Source organism: Mesoplodon mirus (genome assembly GCF_964341445.2).
Source record: "Mesoplodon mirus genome assembly, chromosome: 4".
Lineage (NCBI taxonomy): Eukaryota > Metazoa > Chordata > Mammalia > Artiodactyla > Ziphiidae > Mesoplodon > Mesoplodon mirus.
The window spans coordinates 50,954,263-50,982,242 of NC_138979.1; the positions used below are offsets into that span (position 1 = coordinate 50,954,263).

A 27,980-nucleotide genomic window follows, 5' to 3' on the forward strand; every position below is an offset into this window, starting at 1 on the left:
CTGTAGAAATGCTTCCTTCAGTGGACAAAATTCAGCCACAATCAAGCTAATTGAATGCACAAATGTAGTATTTTTCCAGGGCACCTCCAATTTAATGCTTGATGAAATCGTGTCTTTCGCATATATTTACAAAAGCTTTTCTTCATCCAGAAATGTCTGTTAAAATTGCTTATAGATGCTGAGATAGCAAATCACTCTTCTAATGTAATGAGATAAGTCATCTCTATAAACTTTGCTTGCTCAAATGTACTCGCATAAAAGAAATCAGGCTACAGGCTTTTTTCAATAAATAGAATGAACAACTAGAACTTGATGGCTATAGCATGTTCTGCCTCATTGCTAAGGGATGTTTAAAATTGCTCCCTCTCTCTCTCTTGCAGCGGAGTTTTCATTTTGATAGTTGATGGAAAAAGGAGGTCAGATAAACTAATGTGGGTAAGAAGGCAAAGCCGTTTGTCAAAACGTGGGGAGAGGCCTGGAGACTGGAGTCATTTAAAGACTAAAAATTGATTTAAAAGATTTCTGTCCTCAAATCATTTTTCTTGCTAAATGCAGCCACTTTGTGAGCCTGGTTTCCCCTGCTCTAGCTATCTTTACTAATAATTTACGCCACAGGAACTTCAGATACTGGGAAGATTCATATGCGTAGTCATTGATGCATAGCCCAGTAAGATGGGTCCAAAGATCAAGAGTCTGTGGAAAAGACAAGGTTTAGCCACCTGTTTCTAAGTAAGATTTGTCTTCCAACTCTAATCTGGAAGCCAACAATGTGACAAAAAGGCTTACTAGGCCATCTCACACACACCTAGGGTCACCATATAGGGCTGTCATGTATGGCCGCTCAGATTGTGCACTGCGTAAGTCCAGGGGACATACCATTCATATAGACTACAATGTGAAGGGTGCCGTCTGGAGCTGTGCAATGTGACAGTCCTGTGCTGCTCCACCACACAGGTCAGGGAGAAAAAAAATCGTATCTTCTTGCTCACAATCATAGTTTAATAAGTTTCCATGACTAGCATGCATTTACCTTTAACTCATCAAAGAACACAAAGTTCTTATTATCAGCTGCCATTGTTAAGCCTGCCACATTCCCTTTTCCTTCTCTTTACAAAGTAAAATTGGGAGAATAGTCAAATCTCCACATGGTTCTTTACTTCAAGAAACCGTTTGGGGACTTCCCTGGTAATGCAGTGGTTAGGACTCCACTGCGTCTCCAATGCAGGGGGTCCGGGTTCGATCCCTGGTCAGGGAACTAGATCCCACACGCATGCTGCAACTAAGGAGCCCGCCTGCTGCAAGCAAGACCCGGCGCCACCAAATAAATAATTTAATTTAATTTAAAAAAAAAGAAATGGTTTGGACAGCTTAACTGTGGAGGACAAGCTGGAATCCAGAATACGAAGCCAAATTCCAAGGGCCCTTTCTGTCAGTTTTGGAAAACACTAGACAGCCATTGTTCCATTCAGGGGAGACAGGAGGCAGCATTTGGAATGGTTCTCCGGTGGTCTTCCTTTCGCCAAGCTGCCTTTTGGATGTTCCCTCACGCCTGCTGGAGGGTCCAGAGCAGCCAGACCAGTGGCCAGGCCACCCTGGGCAGGGCGAGAGCAGGAGCCTGCCCACACCCTGGCTGCCCGGCCCTGCCTTCTCTTTCCACCACCTTTCCCTCTGCTGCATGAAACGCATTGCGTGGTGGGAAGAAACAGCCTGAATACTTTGTGATCTGAAACACCGCTCCCGACAGCCTCTGCTCAGCCCAATCAGTTTTTTTTTTTTTTCATGGCCGCGCCATGCGGTGTGCAGGGTCTTAGTTCCCCAACCAGGGATGGAACCTGTGACCCCTGCATTGGGAGCACGGAGTCTCAACCACTGGACTGCCAGGGAAGTCACAGAGCCCGATCAGTTCTGAGCTCAACACCAGAATGTGCAGGGAAACAGAAATTCCCCGCTTCTTATGCAGTTCCTTGAACTCTGCCCCAAGCATGCGGAAAAGTATATTCTGGGATTGGAGGCATCACATCTAATATGCATCGGAAGAGACATTTGAGGAAACACACTATTTTTTGCCTAACTTGCATTTTAAAGAGTATCTCAGTGGCCTTACGGGCACTTTATGGGCCTAGAGACTGAAGAGCCATGTTCCATCTGAGTTTCCACAGCAAGTTTGCCAAAGGTCAAAATAGCAAATCAATCAGTCCACAGATGCATATCTTTTGGTTATCGTGGTGCTGTTTTCATTGGATCTGGGGGCTGAAAGTGGGGCAGGTGTTCTCCATTCTCCAGACTCCCCACTTCTGTCCAACCAGCCCATTTCACACCTGCATTTCCACTACCTGCCTAGTCCCTGCAGGCCACTAAGTGCATCCAACATCAGCCAGGTGTCAAGAATTAGTGACTGACACAGCATCCTTTACAAGGAGGAAATGTAGTGTAAGAATTTGGGGATAGTCATCAACACTGCCCCAGCCCTACCCCCAGCTTAGGGGAGGTACCTGTATGAGCAAGCCATCTTCAGGGTCCTGGGCTAGAAGCCAATGAACAGCACCTTCACCTTGTGAGCGGAGACAGGTACATCAACACACACGCCTGTTTAGTACACAGCCTATCCATGGAAGGAAGGACCAGAAACCACGCTGACTCTAGGAAGGCCCCCTGGCTGGTTGGGAAGAGAGTGGGAGGGAGATGTAATTTTCACTGCACAGACTCTGTGTGACTTTTGAAATGTGAACCAGGTGTATGAATTACCTTTATCAGAACCATAAGAATGCTCGTGGAGAGCTTCCTCCCAGCTGTAACACTTCCCCTTAGATATCAGGGCATGGCTCAGATGTTTTCTTCTCTGGGTCATCTTTCTCAATCCTCCCAGGCAAAGCCAATCGCTTTCTTCTCTGTGTGCCCGTCTGCTTTTGTTACACCACCTGTATAAGGATGCTGTAGCCTGACTCTGACAGGTGAGCCCTCGAGGCTGGGGCAGGATGTTACTTATTTCTGTAATTCTTATGGGAATACTTGCAATATTTGCTAAATGGAGTCTACCACACCATCCTACCCTTTTCCCAGTTTGAGGCCCCTGCAGCTTCTTTTCACCTAACTTACCTGTATAAAGATGAGCAGATGAAGGGGTCATTCTGGCATTTTTCCCCCCATAGGTACTATCATCCCCTGTGCAATAGAACCTTCTATTATAATGAAAATGTACTCTGCCTGTGCTGTCCAATACACTAGGTGCTAACCACACGTGGATAGTGAATATCTGAAATGTGGATAGCTTGACTGAGGAATTGACCTTTTAATTATTTCGTTTAAATAAATTTAAATGTAAATAGCCGCATCTGGAGAGCAGCTACTATATTGCAGCTCCTTTCTAGAGCTTTCTTCCTCAAGGGGACAGCCTTACCAGCCAAACAATACAACCCTTAAGCATGTTTGATTTTGAAACAATTAAATTGAGAGCAAGGTCAACAAAGTACTTGTTCCTAAAGTAAAAATTCAGTTTATTCATCTGTTTACGACACAGTACTCAAAAGGCAAAGTGTTTCACATCATAGATTTCACTTCCAATTCCCTGGAATGTTCATTTCTTTGACTGAAAAGAGAGACTAGACCAGAAAGCCAGGTAATGCTTAGGCAACTAAACTAAGGGTGGAGCAGGTGGGGTGGGCAGCACTAATGTCATCCTCCCAGGGATGGGCACAAGGGGATTGTTAGCCACATGCTGATTGTGTAGATCTGTTAGCTGGGAGCGCAGAGCAGCCGTCCTGGACCCTCGGGCCATTGCGGGCTTCAGTCATCCCCACCGCACAGGTACAGCAGCGCTTTCTGGTAGTCACCCTTGGTGTCTTGCTATAAGTGGCCAAGGAGAAAAAAGAAATTCAGGGTCAGGAGAAAGACCCACACTCTGCAGAAACACACAAGCAGGCCCACGGCACATGGAGCCTCTGTGGGACCTGCCCAGACACACCCAAACCATCAGAGGACCCTCAGGGATCGCGGCCCAGGGGAGATTATTGCCACAAGGGTAGAGAGAACACAGGGTCCTGGGGATTAACACGGTAAGTGACCAGAGGACAGAACCCAGTCTCCTCCTGCACTGAGGTCCTGCAAACACCACCCGTTTTCTCCCTGGCCCGCATCCTTCCAGAGAAGACACGCGAGGCACCTTCCTGCCTGACTGTGTTGTTTCGTGGACTCTTAAAGTCACGTGGGAATAAGCTGATGAGTTAAGGAAATAATTACTGAGTCTAAATGCTCCCTGAATTTTAAACATATGCCCTAGTAAACCTAGTTATAGCAAACCCAGCTCTAAAAAATTCATCCCTGGTAACCACTGACACGACATTGAAATTTTCAGGATCTTTCAGAAAGAGGGGTTTGCAACATCTGTCTGAATTAAACACAGTGGGAGGGACCACGGTGAACGCAATTGCTCCTTATATACGAACACTCCATCCCTCCAAAACAGGGACAGGCTAAATGGGGAGGGGAGAGATGGGAGTTCTGGGTGAGGAAATGTTGCCAGGCTTATCACAGAGGAGTTTCAAGAAATGGAAATATAATAAAACGTAGATTAAATTGATCTGTCTTTTCAGGACGTCAGCAAGTCTTGCAGGATCACTGTCATGGGCACCAGCTGTCACTGCAGAATAGGTGTGGGAAATATGAAATATTTGCCTGATTCTGTAAGATTCCAGGACAAATCCTAATAGCACTTTCAAAATAAATCCCTGATATTTGATGACTAGCATCTCTTCCCCAGGGAGTTAGAAAACAGAAAACCGCCATTCTGCCATTGTTCTGACAGGCACCTGCCCAGGACTCCCAGCCCTCTCTCTGATGGTCAGGTGGGGCCTTACCTGAATGTAGTAGTACAGGGACTTGCCGTACTTTTTCTTGAATTCACATCTAATTTTCAACATGTCCACTTCACTGCGGGAGATCATGATTCTAATCAGGACCTTATCGCGAGTTCCCTTGCCCTGAAAGTCAAATTTACGCTCCAAGTTACAATTCGCTGACAATGTTAATCATTAAAAGAGTCTAGTGAGTTCTCCTGCACATGGAACTGATTTGGGCTCCTGAAGCCGCCCTCTAAGAGACTGCAGAAATAACCACAAAACTGCTCCCTTAAGAACAATGAGCGCCTTGGAAGTCCAAACACACCAGCATGAAATCGGCACAAAGCCCCAATGCCGTACATTCAGTAAACGTGAACTGAGCGCTAACCACTGCAAGGCTCAGGTCAGGAAGTGCGTGAGTTTACGTACGTAACACAAAGCTCCTGGCTCTCGGGGGCTTAGAGGGCACATGCTACCACGCTCACCATGGCTCTATGCCATTTTGAATGATACAAGCAATAAGGACCACTAAAGTTTACATCCAGAACCTCAGACCAGAGAACGGGCCATACTTGACATGGAACTAACCGGTCTGGGGAGATGAGAGAGAGGCAGTGTGGACAAGGGGGTGACCCAGGAAGAAGCGGCAAGCGCCTGGAAGCCATAAAGCACAAGGCACATCTAAGGCATGGAAAAAGGGATGGGACCGTGGGAAGAGACAGTCCATTTAAGGGAAAACTGCAGGGCTGGCTTTGGAGTCAGACAGACCCAAGTTCAAGTTTGGCTATGTAACCTCAAGCAAGCTGAAGCTTTCCAAGCTCCATTCTCCTCATCTAGAAAGAAAATAGTCACACAAGCCTCAAAGGTTTTTTGGTAATGATTTAAGATAAAGTAAGTAGCACAATGCCTACTGCCTAGTGGTTGCTTAATAACCTCTCTTCCTTGATTGTCCTTACTCTGGGGTACCAGGAGGGAATCACTGAGAAATCTGAACAGGAGTCTGACATGATCACCATCTGGCATTTTCTCTCTCCCGTGGCACTTTGCTTTCTACCTGTACACAAACACGTGTTCAAGTAGTTGGGAGAAACAGAAGACAGATTTGTGGTTTTCTCACCTGTCACGTAAAAGCAGAGCTGACTAGTGTGTTCCTGCACCTAGACAGTGGGGTCCCTTCCTCCATCCGCTAGTCAGAAGCCTTAGTCTGGGGCACAAAGGAAGAAAAAGCCTAGTGTGGAAACACGGACCTCTCGGCCAGTTGCCCTTACCTTCATGGAGTCGTACAGTCTGTCAGCAAAATACAGGGGCTTGTTCTGAATGCACTGGACTGTGGAGAGAAGAAAAGGGTCAGTAACTCCTCTCTCCTCCACCAGTGGGGGGTGAAGCCCTGACCTGGGGCACCACCAGATGACCAGGCGTAACAGGAATGGGCTCTGCAAAATGGGAAACGCTCAGGGAAAACCAGGAATCCTCTGAATCAGCCAGCTGTGCTTTTTCTTTTTCTTTTTTTAAATAAATTTATATATTATTTATTTTTGGCTGTGCTGGGTCTTTATTGCTGTAGGCGGGCTTCCTCTAGTTGCAGCGAGCGGGGGCCACTCTTCATTGCAGTGCGCGGGCTTCTCATTGGGGTGGCTTCTCTTGTTGGGGAGCACGGGCTCTAGGCCCACGGGCTCAGTAGTTGTGGCTCACGGGCTCTAGAGCACAGGCTCAGTAGTTGTGGCACACGGGCTTAGTTGCTCCGCGGCACATGGGATCCTCCCATACCAGGGCTCGAACCCATGTCCCCTGCATTGGCAGGCAGATTCTTAACCACTGCACCACCAGGGAAGCCCCCCACTGTGCTCTTAAACCAGGGGGCTCTGAGCAATGCAGAAACCCAAATGGATGTGTGAGTTCCCCCAATGGGGAGAGCCCTTTCTCTGGTTATCTTATTCCTCCTGGGCAACGCTCCATTCTACCAACGTAAGCCCTTCCTCAGTTCCATATCTTAAATTCATACGGTGAAGATTATGAAACTACCCAAATCATGTAAAGAAGCCATGCCTCCCAAAGCCACTTGAATTAACAGGATGGCCATTTGTTACTTCTGCTTCAGCACAGCTAGCTGACTGAAAGCTGATGTCCACTAGGGATGGGGGGCCACACCTGCTTACCTAGGTTCAGGAAAGCGTTTTCCAGGTCTCCTTTAACCTCCTTCTTGATGCTCTCCAGCATGTCATAAGGGCTGTAGCTCTTGTACCTTTCAAATACTAAAGAACAGCAACAGATAATTATTATAACAGAGCCACTAGTCAAAGCTATCAATGGTCACCCACACGGTTATGCATCACACACACACACACACACTCACACACACACACACTCACACACACACACACACTCACACACACACACACACACACACAAAGATGATGATAATCATAGCATCCTAGAAGGTTAGGGATTGCCACGCAGACCGGAGCTGACACTGTACCAGTTGCCCTGGGACAGCCGTACCATGCACCTGTCCTAAATGGCACTGCCCCAGCCACATATTTTGACCATCTTCATCTCTCCGGCGTGGAACCCACTTTATCTGGGCCATGAGAAACAGTACATAGCACCCAACTAAGTCCATTACTTCAACAGATGTGGCAAGATAAAATGATCCAGACGAGAAGAGGCAGCACAACAAAGCACCAAACATGAAGAGTATTTAGGGGAAAAAAATGATCCAAAATGGGAAAGAAGGTTGAATGGACTTGGTGAGGAAAAATGGGTGAGATTAGAGGGTACAAAGCAGGGAGTGTTCTGGCAGACCCGAGCCCCAACACAGACACGCAGCTGGCCCCCTTGAGAGGGCCCTCCATTTTGGCCCTGGGGCTCTAAGACCTCCCCAGCACAGCACACACCTTTCTGGAGGTGGCACACACTCCGCTCGGTCATGATGCTGATCCACTTGGGAACATCAGTTCCTCTCCTCTTCACGCCAGCATCATAGAGATCCTACGAGCACAACCGACCACGAAAGTTAATTCCACAATCCAGAGCAAGGTCGTTAAAAACGTGTCATGCACAAAACCCCAAAACCTATACATTCAGAATGCCAAATGAGAAAGGACGATTGCACTGCAGACACAGGAAAAATGTGCTATTTAGGTCAAAAGTCTTAAGAGCAGTCTTCCTGAAGCACAGACATACAGCATAACAGTAGGTTGTGTTCGTGAGGGTGATGCTGTAGAAATCTCCTTCCCTGAACACCGAAGGGATGACCAAGAACCTCTACTCATATACAGAAGGACAAGCCAATGCTCATTAGCACTTCCAGCTCTCCTCCATTTGGGACGTTCAATAGCACATAAACTAATGTTCATCTACTAAAGACAGCTACAAGTCACGTACCCACCCCCAGAATTCTTAGAGACTCCGGAAATGATGGAGCTGAAAGAAAAAAAAAAGCTGGTCCAATCACATTTTCAGTTTCTGGAAAATTTAGGGGCTATAAGTAATGCTAAGAATGGCAGGGAAGGAGGGAGAAAGGCTTATGCAAGAGCCGATACTTATTCAGTGACCATCCACTATCTGGGAGTTGCAAAACCCTTTTCTAGGGGCTTCCCTGGTGGCGCAGCAGTTAAGAATCCGCCTGCCAATGCAGGGGACACAGGTTCGAGCCCTGGTCCGGAAAGATCCCACATGCCGCGGAGCAACTAAGGCTGTGCGCCACAACTACTGAGCCTGAGCTCTAGAGCCCGGGAGCCACAACTACTGAAGCCCGTGCGCCTAGAGACCATGCTCCGCAACAACAGAAGCTGGTGCAGCAAAGAAGACCCAAGGCAGCCAAAAATAAATAAATAAATAAATTTAATAAAAAATAAATTTAAAAAACACTTTTCTACCTCTTGCTAAGTGGGCTATGTGAAATATACTGAATTTTCAAACTAAAACAGATTAAAATTAATTTTGTTCTTCAGCTCTTATGAAATACTTCGAGACAGCTGTCGACCCTCTGGGAAAGGCATGTAGTTCACAGTGATCTGAATCAGCTTCACAAATAGTTCTGGGTGATTATGGAATGAGAACCAGCAGAAGTTCTATTCAGCCGGTAAAGAAGGAAGGGCCTCTGCCTCTCTCACCTCTTCCCCCACCACCAAGGGCAGTAAGCCTTCCTGTCCCTGCCTGTGCCTCTACCATCTCCTCCCACTGTTCTGTGTTGTGAATTCTATTAGTGTGTGTTTGTGAACACCAGCATCATACCCTGCAGAAACAAGCAAAGCCTAAATGAGCAAATGTGAGTCAGAAATTGATCCTGTAACTAACACCAGCATTATAAGGGTATATCTTGTTATAACTACAGCTTCCAGAAAGTGAAAATGAAGCCCACAAATTCTTTGACATTCCTCCCTTCCAAATGTGGAGCCTACTTCCCCTCCCACTGACGGGAAGCTAGACCTAGTGACTCGCCTCTAATGAACAAAGTGTGACAGAAGTGACAGTGTGTGTGACTCTTGAGTTTACACCATAAAAGGCACCTGGCTTCCTCCTCGCTGTGTCTCTTGGATCACTCACTCGGGGGAGAGCCAGCTGCCATCTGTGAGGACACTCAAGCAACCCCTTCGAGAGGCCCATGTGAAGAAAGAGTAAGGCCTCCTGCCAACAGTCACATGGGTGGAGGACTACATGGGTGGGTGATCTGGGAAGCAGATCCTCCTGAAGCTGTCAGGCCCTCAGATGATGCAGCCCTGGTCCACGTTTTGTCTCCAACCTCGGGAGAAGTCCTGAGCCACTTCCCAGTTCCTGACCCACAGAAACTGAGAGATAATAAATGCTTGTTGTTCTAAGCCACTGAGTTTGAGGTAATTTGTTATGCAGGATGCATAACTATACCCACTATCCAGAGACTAGGAAACAAAACCCCAAACACCAAGAAGCTTGGCACTGACCCGGGCATCTTGGTCAATCAGTTCATAATCAATGACAGAGCCATCCTCTGCTCTTCGACCCTACAGGAAAAAAAAAAATTAAGAACATCAAATGTATTTCTTTGTACATTTTAAAACTGAAAATGTTATTTTCACCCCAACTCATGTAAGCCACTATTTACTGAATAAACACCCTCCTGAAATTTTTCTTCACTTAAAAGTCTAGGTTAAAAAGAAAAAGTCTAGGTAAGACCAAGGATTGTTACAATAATTGAGGCAGTGAAGTGGGGGCTATATACCCTCTTGTTACCCAGTTCTGGGCTAAGCACCTTACAGAATCTACCCTCCTCCCCCTAAAAAAGGTAATGATATTTAGCTCCTTCCTTCAGAGAGCTCACAGTCCAGATGGAGAAATACACATGGAATAAATGGTAAAACAATACAGTATCTGTGGCTCTAAGTAGACGTGAAATGCAAAAGAAGGCAGAAATCTATCAGGCAGAATCATCAGCAAAATCTGTGGACAATGGGGTACAGCTGAGGCAAAGCGCAAAGGCTGAATCAGATGAGGATGGCACTGGGAAGCAGGAGAAGCCATTCTGCACAGGAGGAGCAGCACAGGGGAGTGATGTGCGCCCAGCCGAGGAGAAGGTGAGCGGGAGGGAAGCCTAGTGAGAAGACTAAGTTAAGGAGGGCCAGCGTACAGAAGACACTTAAAGGCAGTTGAGAGTTTGGATTTGATGCAGCAGAAATGTCTGTTGATCAGGAGCTTGGTGCAAGTGGATTTCAAAAAGATGGGTGGGGGGCTTTCCTGGTGGCGCAGTGGTTGAGAGTCCACCTGCCGAGGCAGGGGACACGGGTTCGTGCCCCGGTCCGGGAAGATCCCACATGCCACAGAGCGGCTAGGCCTGTGAGCCACGGCCGCTGAGCCTGCGCGTCCGGAGCCTGTGCTCCACAATGGGAGAGGCCACGACAGTGAGAGGCCCGTGTACCGAAAAAAAAAAAAAAAAAAAAAAAAGATGGGTGTATGCAGGGCCCGTGGTAGAGAAGAGAGCTGGGGAGGGCAGTACAGAGTTGTTATGGTGATGGAGAGGTGCGTGGGCAGGATACAGCATGCCCATCGACCATTTGTCATCAGGGTTCCCAGGGAAAATTCCTCTTCCCTCGCCCAGCTCATACACATTAAACTGCACTCGGGTCAGAACTCAGACTCAGGAAGGAAACGCCTTTCATCCACATTAATGTGTTAACATCAGTAAACAAGCAAAGACCTCTCCAGGGAAACCACTACCTGGGCAAACTGTCTCTTAAGAAATGAAAGCAAGTGAAAGGAACAAGAGGGTCACTTGCCACTGGGTCCTATGTGACCACAGATAGGGGCAAAATGACCTTCCCCTGCGTCACAGTGAGGGCTGGCACATAAATCCAGGCCAGGAGCTGAGAGCCGCTTCTTCCTCCTCTGGCCCCAAAGTCCACCTGACCATACGGTTTTGCAGGATAAGAAATCCTATTATACAAAAATGACAACTCTGCAGTGACAGTGCAAACCCACTGTCGAAAATGCAGCTGGAATTTCTGATGCAGGCACAGAGGATTGAGTTAATTCGCTCCCAAGTACAAAATGAGGTGCGCAACTTGCCTTGGGAGGAAGCAAGCACAAAGAAATAAACTGGAAACCAACCTTCGACAGGGCGACCATCAGCTTGCGGAAGTCACCAGACGTGTCAGAAACGATATCCTTCTCCAGATCGGTCTTGTACACTTGGAAAACAAAACAACACATCTGGTTTGATGCTTCCTGCCTGTGCAGCCAGCCAGCCACCCATCCCACTTATCCCCTGCCCACTAAGCCTCTAAAAAGCAGAAACAGCTGTGGCAGCATGGATATACTCACCCAAGGGAGGTGGACTCTCTAGAATGATTTTTACCCTCATAAAATCAGAACCAGAGTTATCAGTGACAAGGGACACACAGAGCAGGATCAGACCAGGGATCCTCAAGCTCACCTTTGGTCAGTGACTTCCTGGGTAGCTAAAATACTGGTTCCCAAACTTCTTGACTATACTTATTTGGATCATCAAAAAATTTGGAGGACTACACACACACACATACACAATGCAGTTTATTATCTACTGATCGAGAAAATGCACAATGGCAAAAACTAGTAAGAATTAAAAGAGTACTTTTCAATGAATTTGTACTTAATTATTCAAAATAGCACCTATGTTTAAATGTAGTCGTACCACATACACATGTAAGCTGCATCATTTACTCCACCCAGGTCTCCTACACTGCTTGGTGCACATAGGTCCATGTGTCTCTTGCAACAGTGATCCACAGTCAAGAGCTAGGAACCTCCTCAGCAGAAACTGGACAGCACCCATTCCAAGAAATCCATGTAAAATACTTTCTACTTCTCCCCATCATATCTTTTTTTCCTTTTTTGTTTGTTTTCTCTGCTTTCGCTCCTGTATATCCTTTTGTATTAGTTCTAGGGGAATATAATCATCAAAACCCAGGCCATTAGGAGATGGAGGAGAGGGACCTGGGACAGAGCAAACCCCTGGACGGTCCAGATGGCAAGCATTTCTCCACAAGTAACCCAGGCACCCTATCCTGAACACCAGCCCAGCAGGCCAGGATGGGGGTCACAGAAACAGGGCTGAGAGGGTGCACCACAGAACTAGGGCTACTCACTTTCCTTGTAGACTCTGTTGATTTCCTGCAGCTCCTGGTTGGTCCTTGAGCAGATGATCTCAATGAGGGAGTCCTCATCGGTCCCCAGCCCCTGCGAACCAGGCATTGCAGACATCAGCAGGGAAAGCCCTCCAGGCCATTAGCGCACTTCCCTGATCTCAATCAGGTAAACTACACACACAGATGGGGTGTGTAGCACGCCCCTTCCTGCATTCCTCCTGAGGGATCTGTACTGCATTCCTCAGCACAAGGTAAAGTTATATTCTATTCCTTTAAAAAAATGCTTCATCAATGGACTTCCCTGGTGGCGCAGTGGCTGAGAGTCCGCCTGCCGATGCAGGGGACACGGGTTCGTGCCTCGGTCCAGGAAGATCCCACATGCCGCGGAGCGGCTGGGCCCGTGAGCCATGGCCGCTGAGCCTGTGCACCCAGAGCCTGTGCTCCGCAACGGGAGAGGCCACAGCAGTGAGAGGCCCGCGTAACGCAAAAAAAAAAAAAAAAAAAGCTTCATCAAAATAAAAGATGGTTTAACTGACATGTTTTTTTTAGCTCAACTATATTAAAAAAATTTTTTCCCACTATATATAAATATATAGTGAAATGGGAAGAGACAGCAATGGAATACACCAAAATGTTAAAAGTGGTTGCCTTTTGGCGATGGGTTTATAAACTGAATAACTTTATCGTCTCCCTATGTTTCTTCATTTTTCAACTTCTCTAATAATCAGCCATTACTTTAATAGATGAGAAATAATTTCTTTATTATACAATTCTGCTCAGAAATTTAAAACAAAGGAATACAGAGATTTTATGCTGTCATTTGCAGCCAGCATCGTTAGATTGGAGTAGGTCTTTTACGAGGGAAAGGTATAGATAAGATAAAATTTTTAGCTTTACCTCTTTGAAATGTAAAATTGGGTTAATGTTAAAAATTTCATTCTTGTACTTCCATTTTTGCTTGATTGCGATGCACTCTTTGGGCATTTTAGAGAAGCAAAAGGAAATAATGAAGTGCCAGATAAACCTAGACACCAACACTTTATTAAGGAATAAGAATTTGATGGGTGATGTATTCAAATTTAATATATACACTTTTGAGCTGGCATGCCAGAGAGCTTGAAAGGACCCAATGAAACTTGTATTTCAAAGCTGGCTTCATGATCAAAGTCAAGATTTAATAATCAGGATTCTCTAATACTTGTCTTTCCGAGTATGGAAATATCACTTTGAACTAAGTAGAATTACAACTGTTTAAAATGTAAATCAATTATAAGGTGTTAACACAATAAGAAACTTACTTATCCACATGAAAAGTGTGTCAGCTATTAATTAAACTTATTAGAGTTTATATGCCCCTAAAAAAGTGGTTTATATAAGCTAAGCCTCAGGTTAATAGTTAATTTTGAATTTTATTCCTCATCTAATCTGAGCCAAGGCCTCTTCTCCCAGAGTTTTTAATCATGATTTGTAGAGGTGCTGGCAAAGCCAAAATTTCTTCCCTTCTTAGCAAAAGGTCTCCACAACATTCTATACAGACATTATAAAGAGATTACCAAGCATCTTCAAATATTTTAGGGGGCAGTTTTTCAGTCTCAAGGATATATAAAATAGTCTAAAAATAACTCATGCATTGGAAGAAATGCTATATCCTGACACTGTTGAAACGTAAAACAGGTACAGCAATAGAAGATTTGTTTTCTTTCATCACTGATATACCCATGTTAATATCAGAGAATTCTAATAGTATTTTTTCTCTATATTTAAAGGTGACCTTGGCAATTTCAAACTTGGCCTAAGCTCTCCACAGACTGTCCACAGTTCACATTACAAGGGCAACGTCTACTGTAACATATGGCAGATATTGCCACTGGTATTGCCAGAAGTCAAAACAGATTTTTTTTAAAGCATAGTTCAGTTCATGTGACTCCAAGCTTTATGGATTTCAGAAGGGTACTCAGCTGTGATAGCTAATGGAAGAGCTGGCACAAGGTCAAAGATTTAGCAGTCAAAGCACCTTTCATTGGGCCCAATTACATAGATTACAATGGTGATTGACAGCTCAAGCAGGTCTGTTTCAAGTCACTAATACCTAGTAATAGATACTTATAGAATTGCACAAATCACAACTAAATGAATTCTTGGCAAAAATAAGATAAACTGATCTGAAGTGATGATGGTCAGAAGAAACCCAGGAGAGGCCAGCTCATCCATGGTTCCAAAGGTCCCAAGACTGAGTGTTTTCAGTGTTCTTTTTATTAAACAGGATCATTAAGTGTTGTTGACATTTTATCATTCTGTCCAATATAGTCTACTTAGAAAACTCAGAGCAAGTCTGCTCAAATAAACTGAGCACAGCTTGGGCCAAGCTGGAAAACTGATTTCAGAGCAAATCTTTCAGCAGCCCTGAGCTATCAACTTCTGGGCCCTGGAAATACCCGGTGGGAAGCTGCCTCCCTCTCGAGGTGCTCTGTGGGGGAAGGGATGACAACTGAACTGTGACATTAGCTGGTGACAGACTTACAGCTCCGTCTCTCCAAAATTCAGAAATGGCATCACAGAAAACACACTCGGACTTAGAATAAAAAATCAGAACTACAGCTTTCCCTCCACTCTGAGGCTTTACCCAGTTTTACCAGCAGAGGGCAGTGTCAGATTATTCAAAGTGTTGCAGGCACACTTACGAAAAGGATTCTGTGCTTTGCCATTAAACATGCATTTATGTTTATATATCTATTCCATTTATATAATACTTGATGTTTTAGGTACACACAAAATTCATGGGAACTTACAACCTGGAATTTTTACTATCTAATTTAACCTAAAAAAATCCATGTTCAAAATAACTTTGCAAAATACAAACAAAAGACAGTAGCATGTACCTTGATACTTTGAACAAAACACAGGAACCATTCACGATCTGAAATCACCCTTTATGTGCACTGTGATGTTCTGATTTTGCCCAAAATTTGAATCAAACAATGGGACCAGCAAGGAGAAGGTCAGAACAAACGACCAAAACGGCATATGCAGATTTTTGTTAAGCTTCACTTAACAAAAGCTATGAGTTTTACTTTTGCCTTAATATCATAACAAATCTTTTTTAAAGAGGAAGTGTAATCAAGGAAGTAGTTTTTCCAAATGGTATTCCAATTGCCCAGGTGCCAAGCAGTAGCAGCTGGTAACTGACTTCTCTGCATCATGAAATTTCTTTACAGTCTTAAAAAAAGTAATTGAAATATTTTTGGTACAAATCCTGAGCCTTATAGCTTCAGTTCATTCCCAAAAAATGATTCCAAATGAGAATTCAACATAACTGAAAATCACCTAATTACACTCAGTAAGCTGTAATTCACAAATATTAATGGCAGATTTGACAGAGATTGCATCTCACACGTGTTTACCTTCATGGAGGCTTTCAGCTCGGAAGCGTCATACTGAGCAGGTGTTTTCAATAGGCCCAAAATCACTGTCTCCAGGTGGCCAGACAAGGCTGACTTCAGTGCTGATGCAAGTTCCTTCAGAAAAACAGGCAACAACATGGAAAACTTGGTTGGTAACCAACATTCCCTTTAAAACTAGTAAGACAAAAATATAGAGGCATGTGTCTGTAAAGCAGGTTGTGATTCTTTGACAACTCTGGGGTGTTCGGTCAAAGTATCCTTCAACCGCATTCCCTTTGGCAGACCCAAAGGTCAGAAATGGAAAGATCAGACTTTCCTCCTGTAAAATCCCCCAAAATCCAAGCTGATTTTGCCCTCTCGTCCAGTCAGTAAAAGGAAACCAGAGCAGCATGCAATGTCTCAGAAAGCTATGAGTGAATGCAGTTTACAATATACTTACACTTGCATGTGGTAACAGCCTATTTAAGACAGGGCACTTTCTAGGGTCAAGGCCCCTGCTAAGAAGGAGGTGATCAAAGTGGGCAGCCTCCAAGGAAGCAGAACCCTTGTGGCCTGCTGGTATCCTCCTGTGAAAGGTTTTGTGCAGCTGTGCAGAGGTGGCTCCAGAAAGTCTCCAGGTGGAACCAGAGACCCCCCATGAAGCTTTCCTATGCAAAACACTTCACCTAAGACTGAGAGAACCTCTATGTTCCATACCAAACTGGAATGGTATTATCAAGATGGTGGGGACTAAAGCCCTCCCCATTCACCGCTGGGCTTCCCTGCTGTGTATTGTTTCTTCAAGGTTCCCACTGTTACCATTAAAATCCACTGACAGATTTCAAGTCAGAGGCCTGAGTCAGCACCCACACAGGCAGACAGATATCCCAATTCGATGTGGCTTTGACAGATGCTTCCTCGGGGATCAGATTTCCTACAAATCATGGGCACTGAGTGATGGCTGAACTCTCCTGTTACAATTATTTTTTGTCTTTCTTTTCACTTTTTCCCCCCTCTTCTCTCTTCCTCTCCTGCTTTCCAGCAGCACCCATGGCATCTACGATGTTTAGCCCCTAGAGGTGTGTGCAGGCTCTAAGAGGTGATGTGCAGCCTGCTTCAGAGAGAATCTTCTCAAATCATTCACAGATGTCGAGGACTGAGATGGGTCTTAGAAATCATCTGGCCCAACCCTTTCATCACCTGCTTTCTCCTGCTTCCTGAAGTCCTAGTAACACATAGCACTTAGGAGAGAACTTTAGAAGCTACACCTTCCAATTATAGCACCAATTTTCCAGCGTGGAACTCTGAGGTTAGGTAATTCCACACTTAGCCTACCCTGACACTCCCCTCTACCCATTCTCTGTTCAGACTTCAAATAGCATTTGGGCACCTACTGACTTCTTCCACTTCTATAATAAACTCCTTATGGGCAGCCAACTTCCTGCTTCTCATAATGTCAAGCACAGGGCTTTCTTTGCACTTAACAAAGAATATTTGTCCAGACATGTTTGACAAATAAAATATGACCATTCCTTATATGGAGAAACCTGGCATCTGCTCGAACATGAAAGGAATATAACACTGACCCTCTGTCCCAGTTCCTGTCCACTTCTACTAGCTGTACCCATGCTGTTCAAGCCCCTCACCTAGGCGGCCTCGGTCCCTGTTGTTAAAGTACTCTACAATACAGGGCCTTCTCCTTTATTATGCAAACAATAAGGTTCTGCTTTCAGGATTTCCTTCAGAAAGTATCTCCAGTATTTTATGTATCTTTCTTAAAATGTGATAATTCTCCTTAGCCCAGGGCTAAGAGGTATCAAGAATCATAGGATAGTGAGTTGTCCCCAGCCCACCATGAAGCCTGTGAGGTTACCAAACCCATCATGATTCTGTAACATCATCCCTCCAACAGGGTATGCGAGAGCTTTGTTCTCCATATATCTCATCTGAAATCGAAATCCGGGCTTCTATATCTCTATGTACACTTATGTGTCCACACCCAAGTGTGTTCCAAGCCCACACTCTGTGACAGCTGAAGGAGCAATTACAGGCATATTGTCCAGAGGTGGGCCTTCTGCTCCAACTGGAACTCAGCTCTACCAGCTCACAGATCCTTTTGGGAAAGTGGAGAAATAAACACTCCCTTCCATGCCTCACTATAGTAGATTAATGTCAGTCTAGCTGGAAGAAAAATTTTAATGCATTATGAGAGGAAACAAGCTGCATGCTTTCCTATTTATGTCCTTTCCAACTGTTTTGAGAGGTGGGAGAGGGAGATATAGCAGGGTGTGACCTGCAACTTCCTGGACCCTGGTGGTCATGTCAACTCCAAGTGCAGAAATGTCTTTTCTAGAATCCTTCCAGCTCACCTCCACTGTGACTACGAGTGAAAGCCGTAAGTCAAACGGGAGCTGCAGGAAGCCATGCTTACTGCACCGTCCAAGAATAAATCAAAAGCTTTTAATAGCAAGAAGTTAAAAATAAAGCAGCCTGTCTGTAAAAATAAATTTCCTAACACTGCGACAAAATAAAGGATGAACAAGTGCTGGGCTGTTCCTTAACCACTCGTGGACAAGCAAGGGAAAAAAGTACACAAGACCCTTTAAATAGTGAGAGAATGGCAAGGTGAAGATAGCCTGGAGACCAAATGAACTACTAAACTAAACCTGGTGGTTGCAAAGATCTTAGGAATTCAACTGTATTTTTTTAAGAATGAGAGGAGTGTGTCAGGATCAATATTCAAATGGAGGCTAGTGTCCCAAGATTAAATTCAAAACATTTTATCAAGAACCAGCAGAAGTCATAAAGATGAAATGAGTGGCCACATGTAGAGAACGGCATACCTGGCACAAAGTTAGCATTCAATAAATGATACCTGTTGTTGTTTTCCCCTATCCTTTCTATTTCTAGAACTGCTCCCTTTACACCCTCTGGGTTGGAAGAGGGTATGGTCTTTATGAATAAGCTCCAAGCACCCCAGGGGACACGTATGTGTGAGTTGTGACTCTTACAGGATGTAAGGGGAAAACCTTGGATCTCCTAGGGTTCCAGAAGGCGCTTGCTGGGAAGAGCCAGAACTCACAAAAAGAAAAAGCAATGGCTGAGGAACTGAAATTCAACATGGAATGCCCTGCATCCCTGAACCTGGTGTACCTTTTTGGTCCTTCTCTGGTAGGCGAAGGCAATATCCTGTCTCTGTTCATTGCTGCGGTTGGTCAAAATGTTGACGATGGTGACCTCATCCACACCTATGAAGACACAAGTAGTGAGTAGTTACTCAACCATATGCTCTAGTTCCTTGGGCTTACAAAGAAGGTTTTAAGCATTTTTTCAACTTGTAATGTATATATTAGTCCCTAAAGTTAAATACCAACACATTAAGATGTTTCCTTTCTTTTTGTCAGCACCCTCCACCCAACATGTATACCCTCTTTTCTGTTTTTCCTGACAGCCTCAAACCTCAAGTCTAAATGGACCTTTTTAAGTATCTGTATTTAAAACAAAAAACAAAAAAAACTATTTCACTCATAAATTGGGTTTCTGGACTCAACAGCAGGAGGTGCGTTTGTGGGGCTTTGGCAGTCAGATGGAACAACAAAGATTTAGAAAGATTTTAAATGAAGGTCCCCAAATTACCATTTAAGTGAGGTTTTAATAGACAGTAACCGCAACCTGAATTAATAGAGACAATTATTTATATTTATTGCAGGATTATGGCTATATAAGCAGCTAGGTACAATTTCTATAATTATATAAACTGTCATGACAAATGAGTCAGATTTAATATGGCAGTTGTATTTTAATAGCGTAACTGATTAATACAATCCTACTTACTGAAGACTAAATTGTTTTGTAAGGAAAATAAATGTTCCACTGCTTTTGATATTCAATAGGCAATTTTAATAATCAATTTTATAACTTTATTAAAAAGAATAATGTTTTAATCTAAATTAAATCTAAACTGGGAGTTCTGAAGTGCCACCAAAATGTTTTAGTACCTATTTTAATTGGAACATGTGTATTTACAAAGATAAGCAATGCCTTCTGGTATCTGAAAGTTTCCAATTTTATATCAGAAATACTCTTAACATGCCATTTAACTTAAGGAAGCACTATTTCAAGAATTCAGAAAGTGAAAGGTCTCTCTCCTGACTGATTATGAACTTTGTTTAATAAAAAGAAGTCTTTGCCATAACTGCATAGGTAATTCCTGAGTGAGAAAGAGCAGAGTAGCCTCCAGGGTCACACGTGTACTGCAAACAGCCCAGCCTATAGGAAATCAGGAGTTCCAAAGCAATAGAAAGGTCAGAACGATAATGCTCTGAGACAGAGGCAATGAGCAGACTTACAAAGAAGGTATTCTAAACTCTCAGGTGTGTTAGAAAGATCAAAAAGCAGAAAGTTAGAATTTCTGGGTATAAAAATAAGTAACATTTTTGTATTTACATACTCTTTTTTTTTTTTTTTTTTGCGGTACACGGGCCTCTCTCACTGTTGTGGCCTCTCCCATTGCGGAGCACAGGCTCCGGACGTGCAGGCTCAGCGGCCATGGCTAACGGGCCCAGCTACTCCGCGGCATGTGGGATCTTCCCGGACCGGGGCGCGAACCCGTCTCCCCTGCATCAGCAGGCGGACTCTCAACCACTGCGCCACCAGGGAAGCCCTTACATACTCATTTTTAAGTGAATTCATACCAATACGTTAGTTACCTTAACTGCAGCATTTATACCTTTAGCTCTGATTTTCAGAGTAGCCGGTGTCAACGTAGAAACCCAACTGCTGAATATGAGATTGTTTCAAAGATGCTTATTTTGGCAAAAAATTAAGGGGGAAACGTCTAATAATAGATTGATTAAATAAATGTTTTTGTCCATATAATGGGATAATATACAGACATTTAAAATGACGGTATAAAGTATTAAATTACATGAAACAATGTTCACAATATACTGTTATGTAAAAAAACAGGTTGCAAAACAGTACACCCAATCTAACCTGAGTATTGTAAAAGGCATGCTCGTGTGTAAGAAAATATGTTGAACCCTTCATACCAAAAACAAATTTTTTAATTTTTTTTTTTTTTTTTTTTTGCGGTATGCGGGCCTCTCACTGTTGTGGCCTCTCCCGTTGCGGAGCACAGGCTCCGGACTCGCAGGCTCAGCGGCTGTGGCTCACGGGCCCAGCCGCTCTGCGGCATGTGGGATCTTCCCGGACTGGGGCACAAACCCGTGTCCCCTGCATCGGCAGGTGGTCTCTCAACCACTGCACCACCAGGGAAGCCCCAAATTTTTAAATTTTTATTGGCGTATAGTTGATTCACAATACTGTGTTAGTTTATACCAAAATTTTAATAGGGATCATCTGAGTGGTAGGATTATAGATAATTTCAAGTTTTCTTCCTTTCGATTAACTATAGTTTCCAATTCACTATCATGAGCACAAGAAGGGTATTTTTAAAATATATACACCACGAATGACATATAATCATTGATCTAGAATCAACTAGTGACTTCACCTCACGAGATTCCTAGTGTGGTTCTAAATACTGTAGTTGGAATAGAACACGCTATGCATGATATTCAGGAACTGTATCTATATCATTCTCTTTGGTTTCCAAAACATCCTAATGCAAACCATCTTATGTAACCCTCACAACAACCATGTGGGATGGCTATTTGTCTTCCTCGTTTACAGATGGGGAAGCTTGAAGCTTAGAGAGACAGAGGTCCAGCTCTGCCACTGTTACCGTGGAAGCATCTGCCCTCCTGGGATCTTAGCATCTACACTTGCATGAGGAAGGGAATTGAACAATGACCTCCAGTTCTGCTTCCACGAAAGACTAACACAGAAAATTGAGCTTTTTTTAAAAAAAAATCTATTCTACAGAATGTACTGCAACTTATTTATTTATTTATTTATTTACTTACTTACTTACTTATTTATTTAGGCTGCACCGGGTCTTAGTTGTGGCATGCGGACTTCTTAGTTGTGGCACATGGATCTTTTTAGTTGCAGCATGTGGACCGTTAGTTGCAGCATGCACGCAGGATCTAGTGCCCTGACCCAGGGCCCCCTGCGTTGGGAGCGTGGAGTCCTACCCACTGGACCACAAGGGAAGTCCCAAAAATTGAGCTTAGGTACAGGCTGGACAGATTTCTTCCCAGACTCGTTAAGGCTTACCAGGCTACTTTCGTGGATGTATCTGGTCACATGGGCATGCATGCCTCCCCACATACGTGTGTTTACATATGCTCTCTCTCTCTCTCTCAATATTCTATAGCTCTAACTTTATATTAAGAAAACCACTTGTTTAAACGTCTTTTTCCTTTACACTTAACTTTCTTACCCAAATCTGAAAATGGTGGAGAATAACAAAATACAATTATACACTCTAATCTCAACTCTAATATTTCCTAAAACCAATCTTTGGGCTGCTGACCTAAAGGCATGCCAAGAACACTGACCCATAAAAAATTATTCCCCCTTGGAAACAAATGCAAAGTTGTGTTTGTGTCAGAATATGGTCCTGAGCCCACTTGAATGAGAATCACATGAAGCACTTATTAAAAACACAGCTCCTATGTATAAAATAGATAAGCAACAAGGATATACTGTACAGCACAGGGAATTATAGCCATTATCTTGTAATAACCTATAATGGAGTATAATTTGCAAAATACCAAATCACTATGCTATATACCTGAAACTAATATAATATTGTAAATCAACTGTACTTCAATTAAAAAAATTAAAGAAAAAAAAAAACACAGCTCCCTGGGCCTCCCTGCCCCCTGAGATATGATTAAAGACTCTTGGACCTGGGAAGCAGCATTTCAACCAGCTCCCTGGTGATTCTTTATTTGAGAATCGCCAACAGAGATGGAAAAGCATGGGTGGGAATTGGAAAGGTCGTTGGAAATCTGCCTGTGTATAAGACTATTATACTGCTTCTACCAACTGCTTCTGTGAGGTGCAGGGTCAACTACAATTTTAGGGAAAGAAATGCTTACCTTTGTTCAAACAACCCAGGTAAGAAATAGCACCTGAAAAGAGCTCACTCCACAAACTTCAGTGCAGTCCCATGCTCTTAGTCAATGAAACAAACCTCTCTTAGCAATCAAACAATGAACCTTTGTGTTCGTAGCAGCTTAGCATTCAGCCAACAGAGTCAGAATACAATCCAGTTACTGGAAATCCCCATAAAGAGCCTGGGTGGTTAACCTGAATCTCACCTAGGACTCAGCAACAACTAGAGCCTGAAGGCACCTAAGTGTATTTTACCTAAATTACTCAGCAAACAAAACAGCCTGCTGTGATGCAGCATCCAGCATGCTGGGACCCCTTACCAATGAAAGATCTGATAGTTACACAAATGTTAATGCCAGCAACTACTAAGAAAGTAAATGGAGGCTATTTCTACGAGTGGAAGCCCCCTCCTCCTTCCGAGGGCCTCACCCGCATCAGCTTTTCCTCCCATACCACTGTTCGCAAGTTTCAAATTGAACTAGAAAGAGGAAAAAAAATCATAGGGCCCAGGATCAATGGCCTACTCAAAGTCACGTAAGGCATGTCCTGCGTTGGAACCCCAGAATGCACGCATCTGCCAGTGGGATTTAGCCATCTTATCTTCAGAACAGTACTGCTTCCTCTCGACCTGGCATCATAACTGGCGAGACGGTTTATTCCTGTGGAAAATAGTTCAGTCCAGGTTGAAGCTGCAAGGGTCATCCGGTGACTCACCACTCCTGCCCAGGATGCAGCTGAAGGATGAGGGCTGAACATTCAGCTACCCACGTCAGCACAATCACCGTCAACAAATGCACAGCAAGTGCCAGTACACCAGGAAAGCTTTACATTTAACAAGGTTAACGTAGGCGCAGAGGACGGCAGATGAGGCTCTGCCTCTCTAGGTTTGCACTTTCCGACCTCTCCTGTGCCAGTGCGAAGGGAAGTGTCTGCTGAGGGAAGGAGCCCAGGGTCGAAAACAAACTGCGTGGATGAAGCAAACGCATAAAGAAAACAATAAATGTGAATAATGCCGATTTTCCCGTCCCATTCCTCTTGTGTTTGATACGGAAGGTCACAAAGTAATCCAAGCAAAGCCTCACATTGGGAAACAATGACATGGGTGCGGGATCCCACAGAATGTGGGTGAGAACACAGTAAATTCTGTGATTCAGGCAGATTTTTTTAATGCCTTTTTTTAAATTTAATTTTTATTTTATATTGGAGTATAGTTAATTTACAATGTTGTGTTTCAGGTGTACAGCAAAGTGATTCAGTTATACATATTTATATACATATATCCATTCTTTTTCAGATTCTTTTCCCATATAGGTTATTATAGAATACTGAATAGAGTTCCCTGTGCCATACAGTAGGCCCTTGCTGATTATCTATTTTATATATAGTAGCGTGTATACGTTAATCCCAACCTCCTAATTTATCCCTCCCCCCAACCTTTCCCCTTTGGCAATCATAAGTTTATTTTCGAAGGCTTGTGAGTCTGTTTCTGTTTTGTAAATAAGTTCACTTGTATCATCTTTTTAGATTCTACATATAAGTGATATCATATGATACTTGTCTTTCTCTGTCTGACTTACTTCACTTAGTATGATAATCTCTAGGTCCACCCATGTTGCTGCAAATGGCATTATTTCGTTCTTTTTTATGGCTGAGTAATATTCCATTGTATGTATGTACCACAGCTTCTTTATCCAATCCTCTGTTGATGGACATTAAATGTCTTTTCAACACTAATAGAAGGGAAGATTTTCAAGACTGCTGAGGAACTAAGACACAAATTTATTTGGCTCCTGATGGAAAGCAGCACGAAAGTTTTTAAGCATTTATTCCTTGAATGAAAATGGCCAACTAATCTTATCAGCTAACTACAAAAATGCTTCTTCCCACATTCCGGGGCATCTGAAAAAAGTCAGTCCCTGTTCTAAGTGCTAGTCACCTGAAGCCACAGCTCTGGCAAGTGATGCCATGGGAAGGCACCGCTGACAGCAGGGCTCACACAGAAAACTCTGGGGTCATGGGTTCCTTAAAACATCAGCCATATTTTTAAAACAAAGAACACTTGCAGTCTAAAATAACGGCTGAATGCAAACCCACAAAATGGGCCTCCTGGAGTCTCCTCCTCTCTGCGGGTGGAAACCCCAAGTCAGCTCCACATCTGGCACTGCATGGAAAATGTGCATCTTTACTGTTCATGGCAAGGAACCAAGAGGCCATTCTGAACAGGATTCTGACTCACATCTGCCAAGGCACACTGACTGCACAGAGAAAACAGATTTCATTTTGTTTGATAAAGGACTCAGGAGGCCCTCCAGGCAGGGCTGACTGACTAGTCAGAAAATAAAGGAAAACTGCCCAGATCCGCTCCTTACCTAGATCATAGGTAATACCAGGACTTGGCTTAGGTTACTGGGCATATCAGTATCAAACCTCAGAAATCATCTTTACAACAAGGTCATAGGCAGGCCACAGAGAGAGGAGAAGGCACAGACCCATGGGTTTTATTTTATTATGATATTGATAGTATCAACCATTCACTGAGTACCTACATGCCAGGCATTTTACAAGGTGCTTTGTACAAAGCTCTCTTGCAATTGTCATCGTGTCCGTGTGCGATGGGTGTTATTGTCATCCCCATTGTACCAATGAGGAAAAGGCCTGGACTCACCCAAGGTCACACAGGCAAGTCACTTGCAGAGCTGGGATTCAAACCAGGATTAAATATCTACGTTGGGCTATTCTGCCTCCTGTTCCAGAAAATAATCCAAAACTTGAAAATAAGGCAAAAGGAAGGGAACATGTCTTCCCAGTGTGGCTAAAAGGCCCATCCAAGACTGTTTCTCTAGGGCACGCTCTCACTCAATTTGCTACTCACTACTGATTACGGCATAGGCTCTATGGGGTTATGTGTTAACTTGTAGATTTTGGTCCAGTAGAAAGGACAGCCCCCAAGATTATGGCTTCAGTGCCCTGAAGGACACTAACAGTCTTGTATCCAGCCTAGCAATCTTCTTCCAACATTCTTTCCTCAGGGCCTATAAACACCTAGTCTCCCAAATTTCCCTTTGAACCAGCCCTATCTCAATGAATTAAATAAATGTTTGCCACGTGTTTATCCTATATCTCTATGAGTCATGTTTGTACCTTTTTGAATTATAATTTGGTACTTCTTTATACCACACTCCTCCATCTTGTTGCTAAAAAGGATTGGAGACAGTAACGTGTCTATTTGTCTACAGAACTGGACTTACTATTTAGAACATACAAATGTACACCCATTGAATAATCTATAGATAATGATTTGCCACCCAGTAACAATGCATGACCACTGAGCTAACCCAACTGAGGTTTTTCTCAAGAGAAAGAGCTAGAAGACTCTCTTCTGGAAATAGCCATTCATAACTCAATGGGAGCCTAAAATGCCAGTAAGAGTGATTTTAGAGATGGAGAAACACATGCACGCACAAAGACACACACAGACACTCACACACACACTGTTGCCCAAAGTACCCTTCCCACCATCTGCCACGGTGTTGCCTGGCCCGACTCAGGGAAAGCGCGGTTTAGCTAAGTGCCTAAGAAGAGGATTGGGCCCAGAAATTAAATTTCTTCTATTTCCATTCTGCTCTGGTCTCACCTCAGCTGAGTCCCTTAGAAAGGATTTAAGTACAGTCTCCTTGGTAATCCCACTGGGTATTTTAATAATCTGGAACCCTGTCTGTCTTCCGTGCATAATTACATTTCTGAGATACTCTACAGGACCAGCAGGAAAACACAAAGGCCACCACTCAAGATCCAAATAAAATTGCAAACGAAGGGTTATGCATAAAATGCAAGCACCAATTTGTGCCTTGTTGCTCGACCAGCTTCCTGAGTCAGAAAGTAAAAAATCTGAATAGATGTAAAAGAAACTGATACCCACCCTGAACTCAGCTGACAGAAAAGTTACTATTTATTGTCTCAGCACTGCCGACACCAGATAAGAACGTGGTGACTTCCATCGTCCCTGGGTGTCACCGGTATTCGGATTTCCTCATGGAAAAGAGGTAACCATTTTTTACGAAAAAGAAAAAGCTGACAGGCAGGCAACACAGCCGATGCCTACAATGAGAAAGGCACCAGGGACTCCTTCACCCATGTTTCACAGGCTCCTTGGCTTGAGTCTGGCATCTACCTACCCGAGTAGACAATGATCATCTTGAAAAAAATCAGAAAATCTGTGCCCAGAGTAAAGGTGGCTGTGACTCAGCACTGGTTCCTCTTTGTTCCCAGCAGTGCTGTAAGATGAGAATTCAGTCTAAAGTCAGCTTGAACACAAAAGGAAAGTCCTCATCAACGGGAAGGTTTTGTTCCCTCCTGTTCACTTCCAGGATGGATAGGGTGAGAAGGCCCTGGGCTACGTGGGGCAGAAAGGCCTTTCCCACAAGCATGCTCACACTCAGGCTTGGGGGCTCTTAGTTTGGGCCCACACCTCCGATGCCGCTCCCGTGGGAGAGATGCTACTTTTCAGAGCCAATCTGCCTCCTGGCATCTTCAAGAGAATACATTCCTCATTGCTGTCTCAGCTAAATGAATATACCTCCAGGTGTGCAGGTGAAACCAAAAATACACATCCTGGCTTGCTTCCCACTGCCATGGGATGTTAGTCTTTCGGCCATGCTGGAAATCTTAAGCAGCTCCATTTCAAAAGTATAAGAAAAAAATAAGCGCAGAAACTTGCTGCCGCTATGCTTCTATACTTGTGCTTATAAGGGAGGGAAAAATCACCCGCTTCTGCAGCCCTTCCGGAGAACACAAATACTGCTAAAATCAAAACTGGCAATAATAATAGGGCAATTCATTACCCTCCCCTTCCAGAGAGAGACCGAAGCTGTACCAGTTTATTGGCACTTACACTAACTCCGGGGTTGTGCTGCTTCTAATTACAATCTATTTTATGTAGTCTAGATTCATCCTTTTCTAATTTAGCTGACTTTCCTTTCTAGTTATTTGGACCCATATGGTAAACCATTCACAGCTGTGTTGTACACTCTGCAGTATATATTTAACCCAAGGCCAATCTAGACCAAGAGACTCCTACAGATTTAAGTCTCAGAAACCTCTTGTTAATTAAGCAATATTACTACTTTTGCATGGCTTTATTC

General features: G+C 43.9%; 1 protein-coding gene across 1 annotated transcript in view; it reads right to left on the bottom strand.

Moving 5' to 3' along the window:
* Positions 1-3,470: 3,470 nt before the first annotated feature.
* ANXA2 (annexin A2) overlaps positions 3,471-27,980 on the bottom strand; it is a 44,651-nt gene continuing 20,141 nt past the window's right edge. Inside the window, exons 4-13 of the mRNA XM_082619107.1 lie at positions 18,967-19,061; positions 15,835-15,948; positions 12,434-12,524; positions 11,418-11,497; positions 9,758-9,817; positions 7,730-7,823; positions 6,992-7,087; positions 6,104-6,162; positions 4,854-4,976; positions 3,471-3,843 (exon numbers count right to left, since the gene is read on the bottom strand). Of these exons, the coding sequence (XP_082475233.1) occupies positions 3,784-3,843; positions 4,854-4,976; positions 6,104-6,162; positions 6,992-7,087; positions 7,730-7,823; positions 9,758-9,817; positions 11,418-11,497; positions 12,434-12,524; positions 15,835-15,948; positions 18,967-19,061 (872 nt within the window). The 3' untranslated portion in view covers positions 3,471-3,783. The remainder of the gene's footprint in view (positions 3,844-4,853; positions 4,977-6,103; positions 6,163-6,991; positions 7,088-7,729; positions 7,824-9,757; positions 9,818-11,417; positions 11,498-12,433; positions 12,525-15,834; positions 15,949-18,966; positions 19,062-27,980) is intronic.